A 19,231-nucleotide genomic window follows, 5' to 3' on the forward strand; every position below is an offset into this window, starting at 1 on the left:
TCTTTGGTGTTCCCCGTGACCAGGGTCTACACTATAAACACCTTTTCCACCTTACTGCTTCTCTCTGATACCTATGTGACTCTCCCTTGGAAAGTGACCAGCATGGGCTGTGTTGATTCAGTGTCTGCAGTGTGTGTCCACTTACTTAACCATAGTTGGTCCTCACAACAGCCATACAGGGAAATGAGCGTTATCATTATCCCATTTTACAGATGAGGACTCTAAGGCTCAGAAAATCCAGGCATCAGAGCCAAGGCTGAAACCCTGAACTTTTGTTTTTAGTAATGCTTTAATTTTGGAATAATTTTAGACTTATAGAAATGTTGCAAAGATAGAGTTCTCATATTCCCTTCACCTAGATTCCCCTAACGTTAACTTAAAACATCACATCTTTTTAGTTAAACCTTGTCTTTTAACTCCAAATCTCAATTTCTTTATGAAGTCATGCTTCATACTGATATCAGATTTCTACATTTTAGTTATCTGGAACTCCCTCAGAGTTTTTCTATCACAACTTCAGTGTTAGAAAGTGATCTGTATCCTGAGTACCAGGCCACATCAGAGAACTGGATTAATCCAGATAAGATGCTAGCTACTGTCCGAAATGTTGTCAGTCTTTCTCTTCTGTTTGCTTGGCTTAAGTCTAGAGAAAAAAATTTCTTCCCTGTATAGATCTTTAAGAAAATCGATTGTACACCAGGCGTGGTGGTACAAGCCTATAATCCCAGAGCTTTCGGAGGCCAAGGCAGCAGTATTGCTTGAGGCCAGGAGTTCGAGACCAGTCTGTGCAACATAGTGAGACCCTGTTTCTACAAAAAAAAAAAAAAATTTAAATTGGCTGGGTGTGGTGGTATGTGCCTGTAGTCCCCAGATAGGAGGTTGAGGTGACAGGATCACTTGAACCCAGGAGTTTGAGATGGCAGTGATCATGCCACTGCACTCCAGCCTGGCCACAGAGAGAGACCCTGTCTCAAAACAAAACAAAACAAAAACCCAGAAACCTTGTCTCAAAAAAAAAAAAAAAAAAAAATTCAGTTATGCTGTCTCCATCAGAAAATGTAAAAAGGAAGAAAATTTTTTTAAAAACCGGAGAAGACTTACGTAGCCTCAAGTGTTCTGCCCCAGAGGAGACTCTCTCAGTGAAGTTTACTCATGGAGAAGAGGAATCTCCCCTTCTTAGGACTAAAGACTTGAGACTTGAGGTTTTCCAAGGTCCTTTGCCTGCCCTCCCTTACTCCCTTTTATGATTACTAAGGCTGCAACCCCATCTCTGTCCTTTCATCTATTTGATTTAAATGTTCAGAGGTTTCCTGACAGATGGAAAAGGAAAAATGCTGCAATTTGCTTAGGATGAGTCCATACACAGTTGAGTTTTGCACTGTTTTCAGTAACTGCTAAATGTTTTGCAGAGCAGCCAACTCTTGAATTGGGGATTGTATAATTTAACTTTTTTATATAAGATTCAAACAGAAGTGGAATAGCATAGTGAACCCCATGAACTTGTTGACGAAAAGAGTCAAACTCTCTAAAATATTTGAAGAGACTTATTCTGAGCCAAATGCAAGTGACCATGGCCTGTGACACAGCCCTCAAGGGGGTCCTGAGAACATGTGCCCAAGGTGGTCAGGGTACAGCTTGGTTTTATATATTTTAGGGAGGCATGAAACATCAATCAAATACATTTAAGAAATAGATTGGTTTGGTTCAGAAAGGCGGGATAACTCAAAGCATGGGCTTCCAGGCTATAGGTAAATTTAAACATTTTCTGGTTGACAATTGGTTGAGTTTATCCGAAGACCTGGGATTAATGGAAAGGAATGTTTAGGCTAAGAGAAAGGATTGTGGAGATTAAGTTTTATCATACAGAGGAATCTCTCAGGTAGCAGACTTCAGAGAGAGAGTAGGTTGTAAATGTTTCTTTTTTCTTGTTTCTCCACTGAATGAGTGGCCAAGGAAGTTGGATTTTAAGTCAAAACCCTTAGAAACACTTTCCCATCAGAGGGAAAATAAATTACCTAATACTTAGCATCACATAAAAATGCCACAAAATATCAGCTTAAACTAAGATACTCATTTCTCCTTTTGCATCAGGAAAAAGTTTTACACATTGTAGAGAAGCCTAAGAAGAATTTTTGTGTCATAGTAGGTTTAAAGGATAAACTCCAGGATCATCTGACAGAAATGTTAAATATAATACCTTCCTATACCAAACAAATGGTATGGGAATTACTTATTAATGATGACATTAATCGTCTTGAGTGAGTTAAAATTCAAAAATTTAAATGTTAAAGTAGCCTCTTCTCTTTTTTTTTGTTATGTCTTAATACCACATGGTATAGTTAAAAAAAAGGAGTGGACCAGGAGTTGGGACCCCTGAGATGGAGTCCATGCCTAATCAATTCTAGAGTTTGGACCTTGGATAAGTCACTTGGGTTGGGTTTCCTAGAAGCGGAGCCTAGGCATGGATTCAAGTCTAGGGAATTTATTGAGGCAAAATAAGCTGCAGAAAAAAAGCTGCAAGGCAGAGAGGGAAGCAAGATATGGAAGAGGAAATGAGCTGAGCAAGATGTGGTCTGAGCTTAAGTCTAGTTTAGTGTAATTCGGAAGAAGGATCTTTGGAACAAACCTTACCCTTGTAAGATACAAAAGGGGCCAGCCTTTTGTACCTCAATCAGTGCCTTGTGGATTGGGGACTTCCTGGAGATAATAGATTATCTCCCTTTTCCAAGGACAATTCTTCAGAGAAGGTGAAGACTGTGAGCCAGTAGCAGCCAGTGCTCCTGATAATCAGGGAATGGGTGCACTGACCTTCCTGGCAAATGGAGAATGGGTGTACTGACTTGGAAAAGGGGACCTGGGCAGGATACCACTGGCATCCATCACCACACTTAACCTCTCAGGCCCCAGTTTCTTCACTTATCCTCCTATTTGCAGGATTGTTTTTGAAAAACAGCAGCTAGCAATTACAGTCCTATAAATGACAGGGATACATCCTGAGAAATGTGCTGTTGTATGATTTTTGTCACTGTGCAAGCATCATAGAATGTACTTACACAACCTAGATGATATACCCTACTACGCACGTAGGGTAGGTGGTATAGTCTGTTGCCCCTAGGCTGCAAACCTGTACAGCATGCTACTGTGTTGAATACAGCAGACATTTGTAGCACAATGCTGTATTTGTGTATTGAAACATAGAAAGATGTAGTAAAAATGCAGTATGAAAGATAAAATGGTATACCTGTATAGGACACCATGAATGCAGTCTGTAGGACTGGAAGTTGCTCAGGATGAGTCAGTGAGTGAGTGAAGAGTGAATGTGAAGACATTATACTACTCTAGATTTTATAAACATTGTACACTTTAACTATACCAAATTTATTTTTAAAATATTTGTTGACACCATCACTACAAACACATGAATAATGCATTGCGCTAAGCTGTTAAGATAGCTACAATGTCACTAGGTGACTGAAACGTTATGTGGCACATGACTATATGAAAGGACAATGCAATCTATAAAATGCTGCATCAAACAAATAGAAGGAGATATTACCAATTTTGCATATAATATGCCAAGGTAAAAGGAGTATCTGACATACTGGTGAGAGAGTTTTAAGTTGAAGTTTTTGTGAGACTTTTTCTTTTGCCTCATTTTTTTAAAAAGTGTATTACAGACTGTATTCACATGGGTTTTAAAAGTAAATTAATATTAAAAAGTAAAGGTTTCTGTATTGAATGAAATTCTCCATTTTTTTATATATGTCTCTACCCAACCTAATCATTTAATCATACGTAAATTCCATTTGTTCTGCAACAGTCTCTCAACTAATCCATCTAAATGTTCTTTGATCCTAACTTCTTTCCTTCCCTGCTCTTCCCACCCCACCTCACTACCTCTATTCTGCTCTCAAAACATCTCCCTCAATTGTTTCTTTAGCTCTGTTTGAGAACTAACATTGAATTTTAAAAATAACATTGTTGTGAATAAGGAGAGTTTTATTTCTTCCCTTCCTTATTTCCCTTTCTTGTCTTGATGCAGTGGCCAATCTCTCCTGGACAATGTTGGGCAGAAATCATACTAATAGTCATCTTATTCCTGATTTTGAATGGATTCATCTATGATTCATATCATATTTGTTGTGAGTTTCTGATAATTATCCTCCATAATATTAAGAACATTCCCATTTAGTCCTCATTTACTAAAAGTCTTTCTCACAAATGGGTATTGAATTTTATCAAATAATGTTTCTGCATCTGTTAAAATGATGGTATAGTGTTTCCTCCTTTGATCTTAATGTGAACTAACAGATTTTCTGTTGTTAAAATATCAGTTTTTCGAGTTTGTTAACTATTCAAATTTTTCTATAGCCTAAGTTTTTGTTTGCCCTCTGAATTTTTTTTTTTTTTTTTTTTTTTTTTGGTGGGGGGGACAGAAACTTGCTCTGTCAACCAGGCTGGAATGCAGTGGCATGATCTCAGCTCACTGCAACCTCAGCCTCCTGAGTGGCTGGGAATACAGGCCTGTGCCACCATGCCTGGCTAATTTTTGTATTTTTAGTAGAATTGGGGTTTCATCATGTTGGCCAGGTTGCTCTTGAACTCTTGGCCTCAAATGATCCGCCTGCCTTGGCCTCCCAAAGTGCTGGGATTACAGGTGTGAGCCACCCCACCTGGCCTGATCTATTGATTATTGGGAGAGGTTTGTTAATACTTTGCTGTGGGGAAAAGACTTGTCAATTTCTCCTTGTATTATGTCAATTTTGCTTTGCATATTCTAAGGTTATGAGTTGAGGTATACAGAAGTTCAGGAATTGCATGTCTTCTTGACATGCAAATAAATCTTGAGGAATTATTCCTTTAATCATCATGTTTTTATTGCTAACAATGCTTGTGTGGTCTGATATTAATGTAACTAGGCCAAAATCTTTTAGAGATTATTAGCCTCGTATCTCTTTCTCATCCCTTCGCATTTTAAAAAAATGATTTCCTTTGGACATCGAGTGCACAGAATTGTATTATTCATATTCCTTTATGTGATTAATAACACACTGATATCATTGGTCCATGTATTAGTCTATTCTCTCATTGCTCTAAAGAAATACCCGAGACTAGGTAATTTATAAAGAAAAGAGGTTTACTTGGCTCATGGTTCTGTATCCTGTACAGGAAGCATGATACTGGCTCTGCTTGGCTTCTGGGGAGGTCTCAGGAAGCTTACAATTGTGGGGAAAGGCAAAAAGGGAGTGGGCATGTCACATAGCCAGAGCAGATGTAAGAAAGAGAGGGGGAAGATGCCATACACTTTTAAACAGCCCAGTCTCACGAGAACTCACTATTGCAAGGACAGAACCAGGGAGGATGGTGCTAAACCATTCATGAGAAACCCACCCTCATGATCCAATCACCTCTCACTAGGACTTGCTGCCGATACTGGGGATTACAATTTGACATGAAATTTCATGGGGACACAGATCCAGACCATGTCAGCCCATGAATGGCATGCTTTTGATTATTACTTTCTTAATTTAAGTAGTTATTTTAAATAATTAAATTAGCACTCTTTAACCTGCCATTCAAAACAAAAGACCTTGAAAACCACATATATATCTAATCATTTGGTACTCCTTATTTCAGCCACCTGACTTCTTCCAATTGAGGGAACATCATCCTGAAACCCAATTTTATCATTTCTCGCTTTCCTTTTTTATATATAATTTTATTGCGTATATATGCATTCCTAAGCAGTATGTTTTTAAAATTGACTTTAATATCCTTTTACAATATTTTTATGTCCTGTCCAAATCTTATCTTTTAACTATGAATCCCTTTCATCCATAGATATTTTTATGATTATTGATTTATTTCCACCACCTGATTTTGTCATTCTATTTTTCATGATCTTTCTTTGAGTTTTTAGTTCCTGTCTTGTGTTAATTTGTATTTTCTTCTTTTCCCCCATTTACATGTTTGAAAACCATACATTTACACATGAGCATAAAGTGTCCATATACCCACCTAGCTTGTGAGATTAGGAAACTAATCTCTTTCCCCACCCTTCTCCATATTATACAAAACTTGGAATGCCTCCTATCAACCCCCTCCAATATTATATAATATTATTGATTAATACTTTATTTCTTCTTGTTTTTAAGCTTTTCTTTCCCCAAAGTGATCATTGTTATTATCGTTGTTGTTACTATTGGATTTTTATCATCAATGATTAACTAGGTTTCCATGTATACATTTTAACAAATTGGTTTTACTCACTGGGGCTTTCTTGAAGATTCGTTTTTCTTCTCCCTGAAGCACATGTTTCAGTGGTTTGTATAGCAACTGCAAATTCTCTCAGGCTTTGTGTTAACATGTTTTTATTTAACCTTTACCCCTGAATGGTAGTTTCCATGTGTCTGCAGTAAGTTAGAGAGCCCTCATTAACTCAGTCTGCTCAGGTTGACAGTTGTATTCTTCAACACTTTAAGTACTTCTTTTTAGACTTTTATTTTAGGTTCAGGGGTACATGCACAGGTTTATTATATAGTTAAATTGCAACAGAGACCCCCACCTCAAAAAAAAACCAAAAAAACAAAAAAACAAAGAAAACGCTGAGGTCAGAGAGATAATGTGAAGCCAGACTGTGAAGAGCCTTGCCCATTTCTGTAAGGGCTTGGGCTGTTAATTTTGGTGAAAATGGAAACCATTGCAGGGTTTTGAGTGGAAGAATGATGTGTGTGATCCGACTTAGATTATGCAGGGATTTAAAAAGGGTTACTCTGACTGATATATTGAGAAGAAACTGTAGGGGGGACTCATTTGTAGGCTTCCATAGTAATAATCATGGGAGAGCAAGAGTGGCTCAGACCAGGATGGTAGCAGTGGAGGTGGTGAGAAATGATCAGCTTCTGAATCTACCTTAAAAGTGAGTTACAAATCAAAACCTAGCAGGTTAAAATAGAGAGTAGCTCTCAAGCTTTTCCAAGGCAAAGACAACATCTTGTTCATCTTTATTTCCTTAGTGCCTGAGCATAGACATGACATAAGCAATTGGGGGTTGTTGAATGAATGGTTAGGAATACATAACTTATTTAGAAATAGGGAAAGCCTAGTATTTCTGGAAGCAGATATGCAAATACTTTGGCTGTCAAGAAATCTTGATTTACTTGAATAATACAAAAGAAGAAGTTGAGTCAGCCAATTTCCACATTCACTGATCTAAGAGGAACTCTTTTAGGTGCTGAGGTTACAATGAAAAGCCAGTCATATATCTCGTATATTTCATGTGTCCCTCGTATCTCTCAGCCCTTCGGCAGGCCTTGTATACCCTGTGCTATAAGTGGGTCTGTAAGGCTACAAACTCCATTTCCCAGGCTCCCAATGCTTATGGGCAGAACTGGTGGGAGAGAAAAAAAGGGAGAAAATTGTTAAAGGTTTTAATGCTTTAGTTAATACCTGAAATGATAGTTATTATTCTGACAGTTTGGAAATTATGCAGTCCATTGTCTTATTTAATAATTCATTCAGAGGAAAGGAATAATCATATGGTTTATTACTTGTATACAAGTAAGTTACCTTAGGATTGCTTTCCTAGATCCCTGAAAACCTTGAAGTACCAACCTTAGAAATGGCAATAAAAACAGGAATTTGAAAAAATGTGCAGAGGATTTTGGGTAATCTTCCAATTCAACAACATACACAGAACAGGCAGGAATATACCCCAGTGTTCAACCATTAATGAAGAAAGGAGTCCAGGAAATCTTACTGCATTCAAATTCCAGGGTCATTGGTTGATATTGTAAATAGAAGGGGACCGCAATGCCAGAAACCAAGTAAGAAATCTGGGTAAATACAACAATGAAAGGATATTTCTATAATAAGGGAACATGATACATATTAAAAAAAAGTTCACAAGAAAGTAGTCATGGAAAGTATTCATCCCAAAGAAGTTCTGTCATAGCAACTCCCTTTGAAATGTACAAAAGAGAAACTACTTATACAAAGCTGACTGAAAAATAAAGCTTCCTCATTTGAATCTATCAGACCCAATTTTGACTATCATGAGGAAAAACAAAAAATGGACTAAAACAGGTATTTAGAGAAAAGTAGATAAATTGCATTTACTTAGTGGTTAAAGTTCTTATGAATAATTGAGGAAATGGTACCATGTAGGTTTGGGAAATTATTAGAAGATAAGAAGACCAATACTGTCAAATAGTTACAGGATATTTTTAAAATATAGTTTTTACTATTAAATAATTATAATTCCTTTATATGGAGGTTTCCATTAACAAAGTGTTCAATCTCAACTTCTCTACCAATTAGCAACATTTTCAGAGTTTTTACATAGCACTTCTTATTTGTATAAGCAGATCCTCAGAATCCTGTGAGGTAAGTTGTCACTCCTACTTTTTTTTTTTTTTTTTTTTTTTTCACTAAAGGAAGAGGCAGAGAAAGTCTTTTGCAGAATTATATACATCTTTGCCAAAATTAAGAACAAATCCAAGAGTGCCATTCATCAAAAGCTTTTTTCATTATAACCATTCATTCTTTCGAAGTAGGAAAAAACGCTATAACCAGTTACTATTCAAGCAAAGGGAGAAAAAAGAAAATAGAGGATTTCTGCACTGCTTGGGTTACAGAAATGAAATAGAATGGCAGACTAGTCACCACTAAAATTCCTAAAAACAATTTAAGAAAATATGAAAAGTGACATTTTATTGTGCTTTATATACTGCTTATATCTTAACTAAATAGTTTATTTTACTGGATCTGATTTCACTGGAAAATAAACTTTTTTGGCCATCTTTTTCAATAGGCTACAGATAAACCCATTTTATAATTCAGCTATTTATAAACACATACCTCTGTTTTATACAAAAGTTGAGTATCTAAAAGACTGTAAGCAAAATAATTTTCTTACTTGATATCATATAATATACCAGATAAAGTTTCCTAGATAATATTTTGATTATGAAATATCATGGCTCCCTAGTGCTTACTGAATAAAATTTAAACTTTTTGCTCTGGTACTGAAGGCTCCTACAATGTCCCTATCTCTTAAAATTTGCTTTATTTACTCAATTAGACCAAGTTGTGAGTCCATTCAGCTTTCTAACATGTAAAGCTGTCCATATAATAATAACAGCTTGCACAGCTGGAAGTATCATTTTCCTTCTCCGAATTTCTACAAGCCTCAGTTTACCACTCATAAGGCATTTATCATTGCACTGCCTTATTTGTGTGCAAATCTTACCAACCTGATTGTACTAAAGGCCTAAGCCCAAGTGTGTATATACACACACACACACAAATAGAGGCTTTATTTCTTCCCTTGTCTAGCATAGCAGACACTGAAAAGTACTTTTCAACAATATTTCCCTCCGCTACAGAGAAGACTTTTAGGCTTGGAGGCGCAGGAGTGAAAGGAGGCACAGTGGTCCTTAGTTAATCTCAGGAAGTTATATTCGTATAATACTTTCTGGTTTGTAAAAAGCTTTCACATGTATCTCTTCATGTAACATCAGAAACAAATACCACAGAAAAGTGAATAGAGTTGTCTGCAATGAGTTTGAGTGTGTAAAATCAGAGCTATTAGCAAATATTTAGGAAAAGTAAAAATTAAAGGAGAAAAGAAAGTGGCTAGCTTTGTTGAAATAACATAAATAAAGCTGATTTTAAAGAAATTAAAAAGCTAGAAAAGATTGAGTGGAGAAAGTCTACAGAACTTTGGAATGCTAAAGAAGTTTTAAATTAGACTGAAAAGAAGGAGATAATGAAGGCAATAAACGATTGTAGGGAACTAATAAAGGCAGAGCTTTATGGTTGTGAAAGTCTCTGGTCAGCCTGTGGTATTTCAGAGCAGAAATCCAGAAAGGGTATTTGAGAATAGACAAGAACACTATGCTGGTGACTGAATAAAACATGGTCAGGTAATTCATCAGAAGCAGAATCCATTCATGAAAATCTGGCAATGCTGGAAGATGGTAATAGGCACTTGAGCACTTCAGAAATCAGTCTTTAAGCACACAGGTGATTTGGATGAAAACAGAAGATATCAAAACATTCTTATTTCTTGTGAATAACTCACAGCATTGAGCCTTGACATCACATATCAACACTTTGGATATTGTGAAATCCTTTTCATCAGATACCTAGGATTCCCAATGTGCTTCTGAACAGACACATTTTCTTTTTTTTCTTTTTGAGACAGAGTCTCACTCTGAAACCCAGGCTGAAGTGCAGTGGCACCATCTCGGCTCACTGCAACTTCAATCTCCCAGGTTCAAGCAATTCTCCTACATTGGCCTCCCAAGTAGCAGGGATTAGAGGCATGTGTTACCATGCCTGGCTAATTTTTGTATTTTTTGAAGAGATGGGGTTTCACCGTCTTGGCCAGGCTGGTCTCTTAAACTTCTGACTTCATGTGATCTGCCCGCCTCAGCCTCCCAAAGTGCTGGGATTACAGGTGTAAGCCATGGCACCCAGCCTGAACAGATACATTTTCTCCTACCACTCAAGACGTGAGTTTCTCTCCTTGTAGGCTGCCTCTAACCTGATCTTCCTGTCCTCAACTGATAGTGCAGTTTTGAAACCATGAATAATAATTATAAATATTTGGTATGAATCTTCGGACCTGGAGAAAGTTTAAGCTTAGCTGGCATAAGCCTTGATGCACAGTCAGCTATAAACTGGGGAAGACGGACACAGATGATGTCTTAGCACTTCGTTAGGACCAAGATAACTAAAGGGTAAGAAACAAGATGGTAAGTCTTACAGAATGTCTTCAAAATTCATAATAATCATTTTGATCTAACTTGATAGGTTGATTTTTATTTACCTGAATGTGAAAGATTCCCCCTAAAGCGTAGCAAAATTAATGTAAACTAACATAATTAACATTGACTAAACAGTGGAGTTCTATGGATGGAGCAATTTCACAATGTCTTAATGATAAAGAAGCTGTTTAAGGCATTCTTCTCATCTGTACTATCATGGTAGAGAAATATGGATTCCCCCACCCCAATTCTGAAAACAGTATGTACATGGCAACAAATACACTAGATTGACCCAGAATCTAGAGCCTCAGAGAAGAATACATAAACAAAAATGGCATAAGTTAGAAATTTCTCAGAAATACAGACATCAAATTTTTGGAGCTACAAAGGCCATTTTACTGGTACATTTAATAGATGTTTATTAGCACCTATCATACAAGGCACAATGAAGAGTAAAAGACCTCATTGATCTGACCAATATGTGAAAGATTCATTAGAGGCAAAATGAATGGTCAGAGCAGCAGCCCCCCAGATCAGAGCCATCCAACCAGATGTCCTAAAGTGCTGAGGGCAATTAACAAGTCCAGAAGGCCATTTAAATCCACTGGGTGAGAACAAACTATTTTAGGTCCTACAACTTTCAGACGACTCTCCCATGGCCTCCTATCAAATGACTTCTTCTTCCAATCACTTTCTAGAATGTAGAAGATAACTCATCATCTCAGCCAGACTACATTTTCCCATACCCGATGATGTATAGTGGTAAATAAAGCCCTGGTCCACAACTTCTGTAACCATTAAGGGCTCCAGGGTGGCTTCAGTTCAGTGACAAATGAGCACCAGTGTTGGCATGAATTCTATGGGTCACTGTGAAATAATTTTTTTCCCTACATGGCTTCTCTGATGTTGAACAAGGTATGAAGTTCGAGTGAAACCTTTTCCACATGTATCACACTGATAGGGTTTCTCACCAGTGTGAATTTTTTGATGTTCAATAAGACTTCTATTCCGGGTGAAACTTCTCTCACACTCATTACATTTATAAGACATGGGAGTCTCAATATTTTCCCACTGGCTTTCCGTCCTACCCTGCCTTTCCCAGGACTCCCCATGCTCAGGATTCTGAACATTTTTATCACCATGAATCCTCTGATGTCTCAGGAGATGTGAATTCCGCCTAAAGGTTTTGCCACACATATTGCACTGATATGGCTTCTCCCCAGTATGAATTTTGTGATGTTCAAGGAGGCTGCAGCTCTGGCTGAAGGTCTTCCCACAGTCATCACACTCATAGGGCTTCTCCCCAGTGTGGGTTCTCTGGTGTTTGATAAGATTTGAGCTGTGACTGAAGACCTTACCACATTCTTCACACTCATATGGTTTCTCACCAGTGTGAACTCTCTGATGAATGACAAGGGCAGAGCTCCCAATGAAGGTCTTCCCACAGTCTTCACATTCATATGGTTTCTCGCCAGTGTGGATTCTCCTGTGTTTAGTCAGGCCTGAACTTTGAGCAAAACTCTTTCCACATTCATGGCAATAATGTCGCTTACTCCCTACAGCATTTTTCTGCTTTCTTTGTAACCTGCCCTCCTGTTCACCAGCTTCTGCACATGTAGGATTCTGGGCAATGTCTTCCCTCAGGTGGCATATCTTCCCATGCTCCTTTTTTGAAAGCTTCTTGACTGGAGGCAAGTCCCTGCTCTCAGTCTGTATTTCACCACCTGAAACAACAAATGGCCAGCAACCGTGGGTTATGCCCTGCCATGGGAGGAAAGCTCTGTGATGAGTACCAGGGAAGCAAGAATTACAGAAGTCTGTATATGCCCAGGATGAGGATTTAAGTGCTAGAATAAGGATGGGAATAAAAGGGGAGAACAGGGGTGCTGGGGAGGAGGGAGACCTAAGAATGAGAATGGGGCCACTGGAAGGGTTCAAACTGGGAATGGAGGGAAAGTGGTGAGGACCCAGGACTATGCAGGGGACATATGTGGTGGTTCTAAGCTCTAAGAATAGTAAGGCAGGGCCATGCACCTAGGATTAGATTTTGAAAGGGCTGAGCAGAGGGTGATAGTAACAGGGCAAGTAGAAGGATTTCTGAAGCATCTGCCAGAAATGACAAAAGCAAAGACTAGAAATTGGTGATGGATCAATGACATGGGCCGTCGTCTCTAACTGTGCCCCAGGCAGAGGCAAAGTTCTCAAACAGAGCTGGCACTGGCACTAGGAGTTCTGAGTTAGAATCCCCACCATGCCACCAATAAGCTATGAAATTTCAAACAATTGAGGTAATTTACGCCTCTGCACCCTCAACCCTAAGGTCAGGGTCTGTAGTTGATGTCTAAGGTTGCTTCTGGCTCTCACATTCTGAATCCATGGCTCATTTCCTGAAGAGGCCCCCCAGCTTTCCTCTTCAGTCAGGGATAGGAACAAGAGGACATCAACATTTACTGAGCATCTCCTATGAGCCAGACCTGTGCTAGGAGTTGTGTCAATTTCACCCCACTTATCCTAACTAGAACAATGGCATGGCAGAGGAGAAAGCAAGGTCAGAAGGAGTAAGAAGCTAGTAGTCAGTAACAGACTTTCAGGAATGGTGATTCTGAATCCAAACATAATGGGGACTCAACAGCTTCTAACAGCCCAATAGGTTCTAATACACAAAAGAATGCCAAGCAATCTTAAGACAAATTAGTGTCTCACTCTTACCAAGGGAGACCAGGCTGCTATGGTTCTCCTGCTTTTCATCTCTGTAGATGTTCACCTGAGATGAATCCAGCTGTGTCCACCCAGGAGAGAGGCTCAGAGCCACATCTTCCATTTTCAGCAACCCCTAAAACAATAGGTAATCCTAACTAGCTCCTCTTGCCTAAAATTACTCCCAAAACAAAGAATGAACGTCACCTTTAAAGAGCAAGTGTGGCACACCTACACCGATTTAGCTTTATCTCTAATAACATTACCAAAAACACCTGCCAAATGAAAGAAATATTTTAGAATAAGTACTTTCAATAAATATCAAAACAGTCCAGAAAGTGAAAAGGTTTGGAAAACAAGGGTCAATGCAGCAAAAGGAATGGAACTATGTTGAAAATTTTCAAAAGATTTGCAGTATGCTTTGGCAAAGTGAGGGTAGAGGTTCATTTACATTAATAATTTTAAAAATACAATGAAATCTAGGACTGAAGGGAGAAAAATTAGGGGAAAAAAGGATACTACAGAGCCTTAAACACTGAGATCTTCAAGCAGGACATGAAAGGCTGCATAGTAAATTGAAATCTAGGTTGAGAAAAGATTGTTCATATTGTAATATAAATAACTTTAAGAGACTATGCCTTATCTGACCTTTCAGGTATAAGTTCTTTGAGGGCAAGGGCCAGGCCTTTATATCCCCCACCAACAGCACAGCTTATTATATTTTAAAAAGCCAAACAGAATGACCATCCCAACAAAACCTTCCGTTTGCTTTTGCGGAACTGCCCTTGTTGAAGAAGAAAAATCACATTGAGGAAGAGGCTGACCTAAGAAATGTAGTAGGAAAGATCTGAGAAGCACAAATAACATTCCAAGGTTCTTGTCAAACAGGAAAATCCTCTTAGGTGGGCACCAAAATGATGGTAGACAATAATAGGCAACTTTGGGATAGATGAGAAAACTCAAATCCATATAGATCTAGGATAGGGGTGGGGTAGGACCGGGGAGGGAGGAACCTAATGCGGAGCCCAACAGTAGTGAAAGGTATGGGGTGCTGGGGAGGGAGAGGAGCTCCAGCTCACCTGGGACCCTGGAGTGAGCCTGGAAGCTACCATTGCATCTTCTCTGCAGCACCCTCCCTGGGCAAGCCCAGGAACCTGGAGAACTAAGAAGGAAAGAAGCTCTGGATGAGAACTACCCTAGTATTCAGCCTCCCTGCCTTGCAAAATCCAAGTTCAGAAACTGGGGCAGTAAGTTATTGCCAATAAGTTTATACAGAATGTATTCCTTCCAAAAATGCCTGATTCCCATCAGCTCAGGCCCTAGGGCCGAAAGAAATCTGGTGTGCTCTGCAGATATACAAAAACCACGTGCAGAATCCTTGGTAGGAGTGGTGAAATGAAAGCAACATAACAAAGCTTTCCATTTGAAGACCTTTGGGTTTTGAATTTTGCTAGGAGATGGGGAGTAAAGAGGGTTTTTTGTTTTTGTTTTGTTTTGGTTAAAATGTCTTTAGTAGACATTAGGATGCTTTCTACTTCAGGTATGAAAAACTAGGAGGAGGCCAGGCACAGTGGCTCATCCCTGTAATCCCAGCACTTTGGGAGGCTGAGACAGGTGGGTTGCCTGAGTTCTGGAGTTCGAGACCATCCTAGGCAACCTGGAGAAACCTGTCTGAACCAAAATTACAAAAAATTGGTGGGTGTAGTGGCCTGGGCCTGCGGTCCCAGCTACTCAGGAGGCTGAGGTGGGAGGACTGCTTGAGCCTGGGATACAGGTTGCAGTGAGCCAAGGTCTCACCACTGCACTCTAGCCTGGGTAACAGAGTGAGACCCCCATCTCAAAAAAAAAAAAAAAGAAAGAAAGAAAAGAAAAGAAAAAGAAAAAGGAAAAACTAGGAGGAGTCAAATAAGGCTTGGTCCAGAAAGGAGGAAATGGAAGACTGCTTAAATAGAACTTGCTCAGACTCAAAAGAGAAGTAGAAGAACCCTTAGGTTTCCCTACAATAAGTCAATTTGCAAGGGGCAGAAAACAAGTTGGTTTAGGCAAGGAACTCTGCTGAGAAACAAAGATTGCATGTTGGATGGCATGTCCAAGTGTTGTATGTCTTAGGAATCGACCCAGATATTCACAGCACGTGAGGAACAGCATGGAACACACAGCTGCTTCCTGTTAAGTGATTTTCACTCTTCTAGTTATAGATTTTACAGGGTTTAGATTTACACTCTTCTATTTGTAGTAGTCCTACTATCTCTGGAATGTTCTGGCTGGCTTTACAAATTCTGCCTTACTTTCTTCATAGCACTTACCAGTATCAAAAATTATATTATTATTTGCTATCCTCCCTGCTAGAATGTAAGCTCCATCAAAGCAAGAATTCTGTCTTATTGGTGGTTCTCTCTCCAGTACCTACAACACTGGCTACCACAGATGAGGGCTCCCTAAATATATCTTTAATGAATGGAGATCACCATGTTGTTTAAAAAACTGATTATTTCTAGACATCAATTTTAATAAAATAGGATTTACTATGTCCTAGTTTGGTTTGAAATTTCTCTTTTAGACTCAGTCTTAAAATAGAGTCTCTCTGTAAAGAGCATATAAACTGTAAATGGATCTTTTGAGTGATCCTTAAATGAAATTGGATGAAGTCTATAGAATTCATACAACCCAGAAGAGAATACTCACCTCTGTCTCGTAAGGGCTGGGATCCCAGAGATTCATGCTTGAACAGAGCCTTCACTGGTTGGCATTGGTTACTTTGAGACCCTTGAGTTTGTGTCAACAGTGCCATCTTGCAACAGAGCATTTCTTGCCCTTGGTCACCAACTGGAACCTATAAGTCATTATTTTTAGTTATCTACCCAACATTTCTATGTTTTCCATGTGCAAGTGATTTCTATTTTCTAGGTACTGTTTCTGAAAGCCTTATGATATTAACACAATTCATATAGATAACAACCCTATGAGCTATTATTTTGGATTTTTGTGATAAGTTGCTGAAAACGGAGATGTGGCCCTGATCCTCTCTCTTGAGTGGACAGCATTTTTGTTGTTGTTGTGTCTTTTTTTTTTTTTTTTTTTTTTGAGATGGAATTTCACTCTTGTTGCCCAGGCTGGAATGTAATGGCATGATCTCGCCTCTCCACAACCTCCACCTCCAGGGTTCAAGCGATTCTCCTGCCTCAGCCTCCCCAGTAGTTGGGATTACAGGCATGTGCCACCACACCCAGCTACTTTTTGTATTTTTAGTAGAGACGGGGTTTCTCCATGTTGGTCAGGCTGGAATGTAATGGCATGATCTCGCCTCACCGCAACCTCTGCCTCCGGGGTTCAAGTGATACTCCTGCCTCAGCCTCCCTAGTAGCTGGGATTACAGGCATGTGCCACCACACCCAGCTACTTTTTGTATTTTTAGTAGAGATGGGGTTTCTCCATGTTGGTCAGGCTGGTCTTGAACTCCCGATCTCAGGTGATCCATCTGCCTCGGCCTCCCAAAGTGCTGGGATTACAGGCATGAGCCACTGTGCCCAGCCAAGGGTGGACAGTGTTTAAGCAGCTTGCCCTTGTCACCCAGCCTGGGCAAGGTGCTTTTAAGCAAGCTGCTTCAATAAGTGGCAATGCTAGGATGGGAGCTCAGACAGAATGACTCCAGATCCTGTGGTCTTACCATCACTCTAGGCTCCCTCATCATATACATCTGTGTGTTTACGAAAACCCTTTGGACACTGGTGCTAAATTCCCAAAGAACACTAATATATTTTCTAATCTGAAAAATGAGGATAATAATTTCTACTTTATGGGGTTTTGGAGACCAGTAAATAAGATCACAGTATGTGAAATCACCTAACATAGGGCCTGGCACATAGTTATGTCCTCATTAAAAGCAGGTTTCCTCCAGACATTTATAGCTAAATTACAGTTTTCAAGTTGCTGTCTCATGTGCAGCTCAGAATTTCCCACATCTTTTATGAAGAATGAAGCTAAGAGATTTATAATGACTTCCCACTGCTACAGGGCTCGGGTGCAATAGACCTAAGTCAAGAACCTCGGTATCCAGCTCACCAGTTAGAAGGCTTTGGCCACACAGGTCCTCTGAGGGTGTGTGCACAGGGACACAGGACAATGCGAAGAGGAAATAGTCCCTCATAAAACAGGGAAGAACATGGAGGTAAAAATCGGCCCACTTTCTACCAGAGGTTCATAACCAGTGGTCCATGGACTTTCTCCCAAGTGGTCCATGAACTTAGACAGGACAAAAACTAATCTTATTTTTACTGGTCTTTAAGAGAGAGTTAACATTTCCTTCAACTATGAATGGAAGCAACAAATCAAGGTAGCATAAGCAGTACCCAGGACTTTGTCACCAATAGAACCTGCACATGTTTTCACATCACATTACAACCAGGCAAATAGATGCTTATCACCATTCTGAAATTGCCAATTATAAGCCCTGTCCCTAGGTCTTATTATTTAGTGCACTAATAAAAATCCACATATATTACTTTAATACAAATTTAACTCTTTGCTAACTGTATGTCATTATGGTTGTGTTCTTTTGTAATCCTTTATAGTTTCTTTATATATTTAAAAACATAATTCTGAGAAGGAGTCCAGGGACTTCACCTTACTGCCAAGGACGTTCACAGTACAAAAAGAGATGGAGAACTCCTGGATCTTAAAGGAATGCCCCTCACTCCGATCTGGGATTTCAGGAGGAAACAGACCACAGCGCTCAGATACTAAACCTGTTCTTTCTACCTGCGGCGCCGGTTCATCCAGCTGCCTCTCCAAATACTCCAATAGCACCACCACCTCCTCCCCGCTCTCTGGATGCTGCTCCCGCACACAGCTCTGCAGATTCCCCGGCAGGATGGTCAGGAACTGCTCCAGCACCAGCAGCTCCAGGATCTGCTCCTTGCTGTGCATCTCAGGCTGCAGCCATTGTCGGCAGAGTTCTCGGAGCCGGCTCAGCGCCTCGCGGGGACCCGCAGCCTCCGGGTAGCGGAAGCCTCGGAAGCGCTGGCGGGAGCGTTCGGGGCCCAGAGCAGGGCTGCAGGATGCGCTCACCTCCGCCGTCAAGGCGGAAGCTTCCTCCTTCTCTACCTTCACGGTCAGAAACCCCGTCTGGTCTTCTGCGGACTGGGCGTCCAGGGCTGCGTTTTTTCTCGGTTCTCTAGCCATTCTGACCCAAGGCAGTACTCAGGTCTCACTCTAGTTGCGACCTGTATATCTTCAGAGGATTCTGGAAAGGTGGTAAATTGTCCAGTAAAACTGCAAGTGGTCCCCCTCCTCTCATGCCCAGAGGCCCAGGACACTCCTGAGGCGCAGCTGCACAGATCTCTCTTACAGTCCGTGCCCTTGCAGGGTCGTCCTCTGCACTTCACTCTGAATCCCACAGTAAGTATCCCCAAAGGATGTCTGGAAGTGAAAGTGATCACTCTCCAGACACAGGAGGGAAGTTGAGGCTGGAGCACAGGAAGCCTCGCTGGCAACTAAGGCAACTTCCTGGGCTCTCTAGGAAGCTTCTCTCAGTGGTTGTCTCCGAGTTAACCCTTTAGCTACCCGGTCCTTACCACCACACAAGGGAAGGCAGTTAAGGGAAAGAGAAGGAAAGGATGACATACACTGGATCATAAGAAATAGGACTGAGCCTTTAAATCTTGGAAGGATGCCGCTGTGGCTCATATTTCTTTCCTATGTAAAGCTTGCTTAAGCAGCTGGCATAAAATTAACTCTAAAATTGAGCTGGAAAGCAGGGGTTC

General features: G+C 40.1%; 1 protein-coding gene across 4 annotated transcripts in view; it reads right to left on the reverse strand.

Moving 5' to 3' along the window:
• Positions 1-9,441: 9,441 nt before the first annotated feature.
• Positions 9,442-19,231, reverse strand: part of ZKSCAN4 (zinc finger with KRAB and SCAN domains 4) — a 33,835-nt gene continuing 24,045 nt past the window's right edge. For 2 of the 4 annotated variants that reach the window (XM_025384505.1, XM_025384504.1), the window contains exons 2-5: positions 16,155-16,302; positions 14,549-14,631; positions 13,482-13,605; positions 11,155-12,496 (exon numbers count right to left, since the gene is read on the reverse strand). In XM_025384505.1, coding sequence (XP_025240290.1) covers positions 11,637-12,496; positions 13,482-13,605; positions 14,549-14,631; positions 16,155-16,275 — 1,188 coding nt within the window. In that variant the 5' untranslated portion in view covers positions 16,276-16,302 and the 3' untranslated portion in view covers positions 11,155-11,636. Of the gene's footprint in view, positions 12,497-13,481; positions 13,606-14,548; positions 14,632-16,154; positions 16,303-18,227; positions 18,712-19,231 lie in introns of all 4 variants that reach the window. The other 2 variants (XM_025384503.1, XM_025384506.1) reach the window with 2 other exon arrangements.

Source organism: Theropithecus gelada, chromosome 4 (assembly GCF_003255815.1).
Source record: "Theropithecus gelada isolate Dixy chromosome 4, Tgel_1.0, whole genome shotgun sequence".
NCBI classification, from domain to species: Eukaryota; Metazoa; Chordata; class Mammalia; order Primates; family Cercopithecidae; genus Theropithecus; species Theropithecus gelada.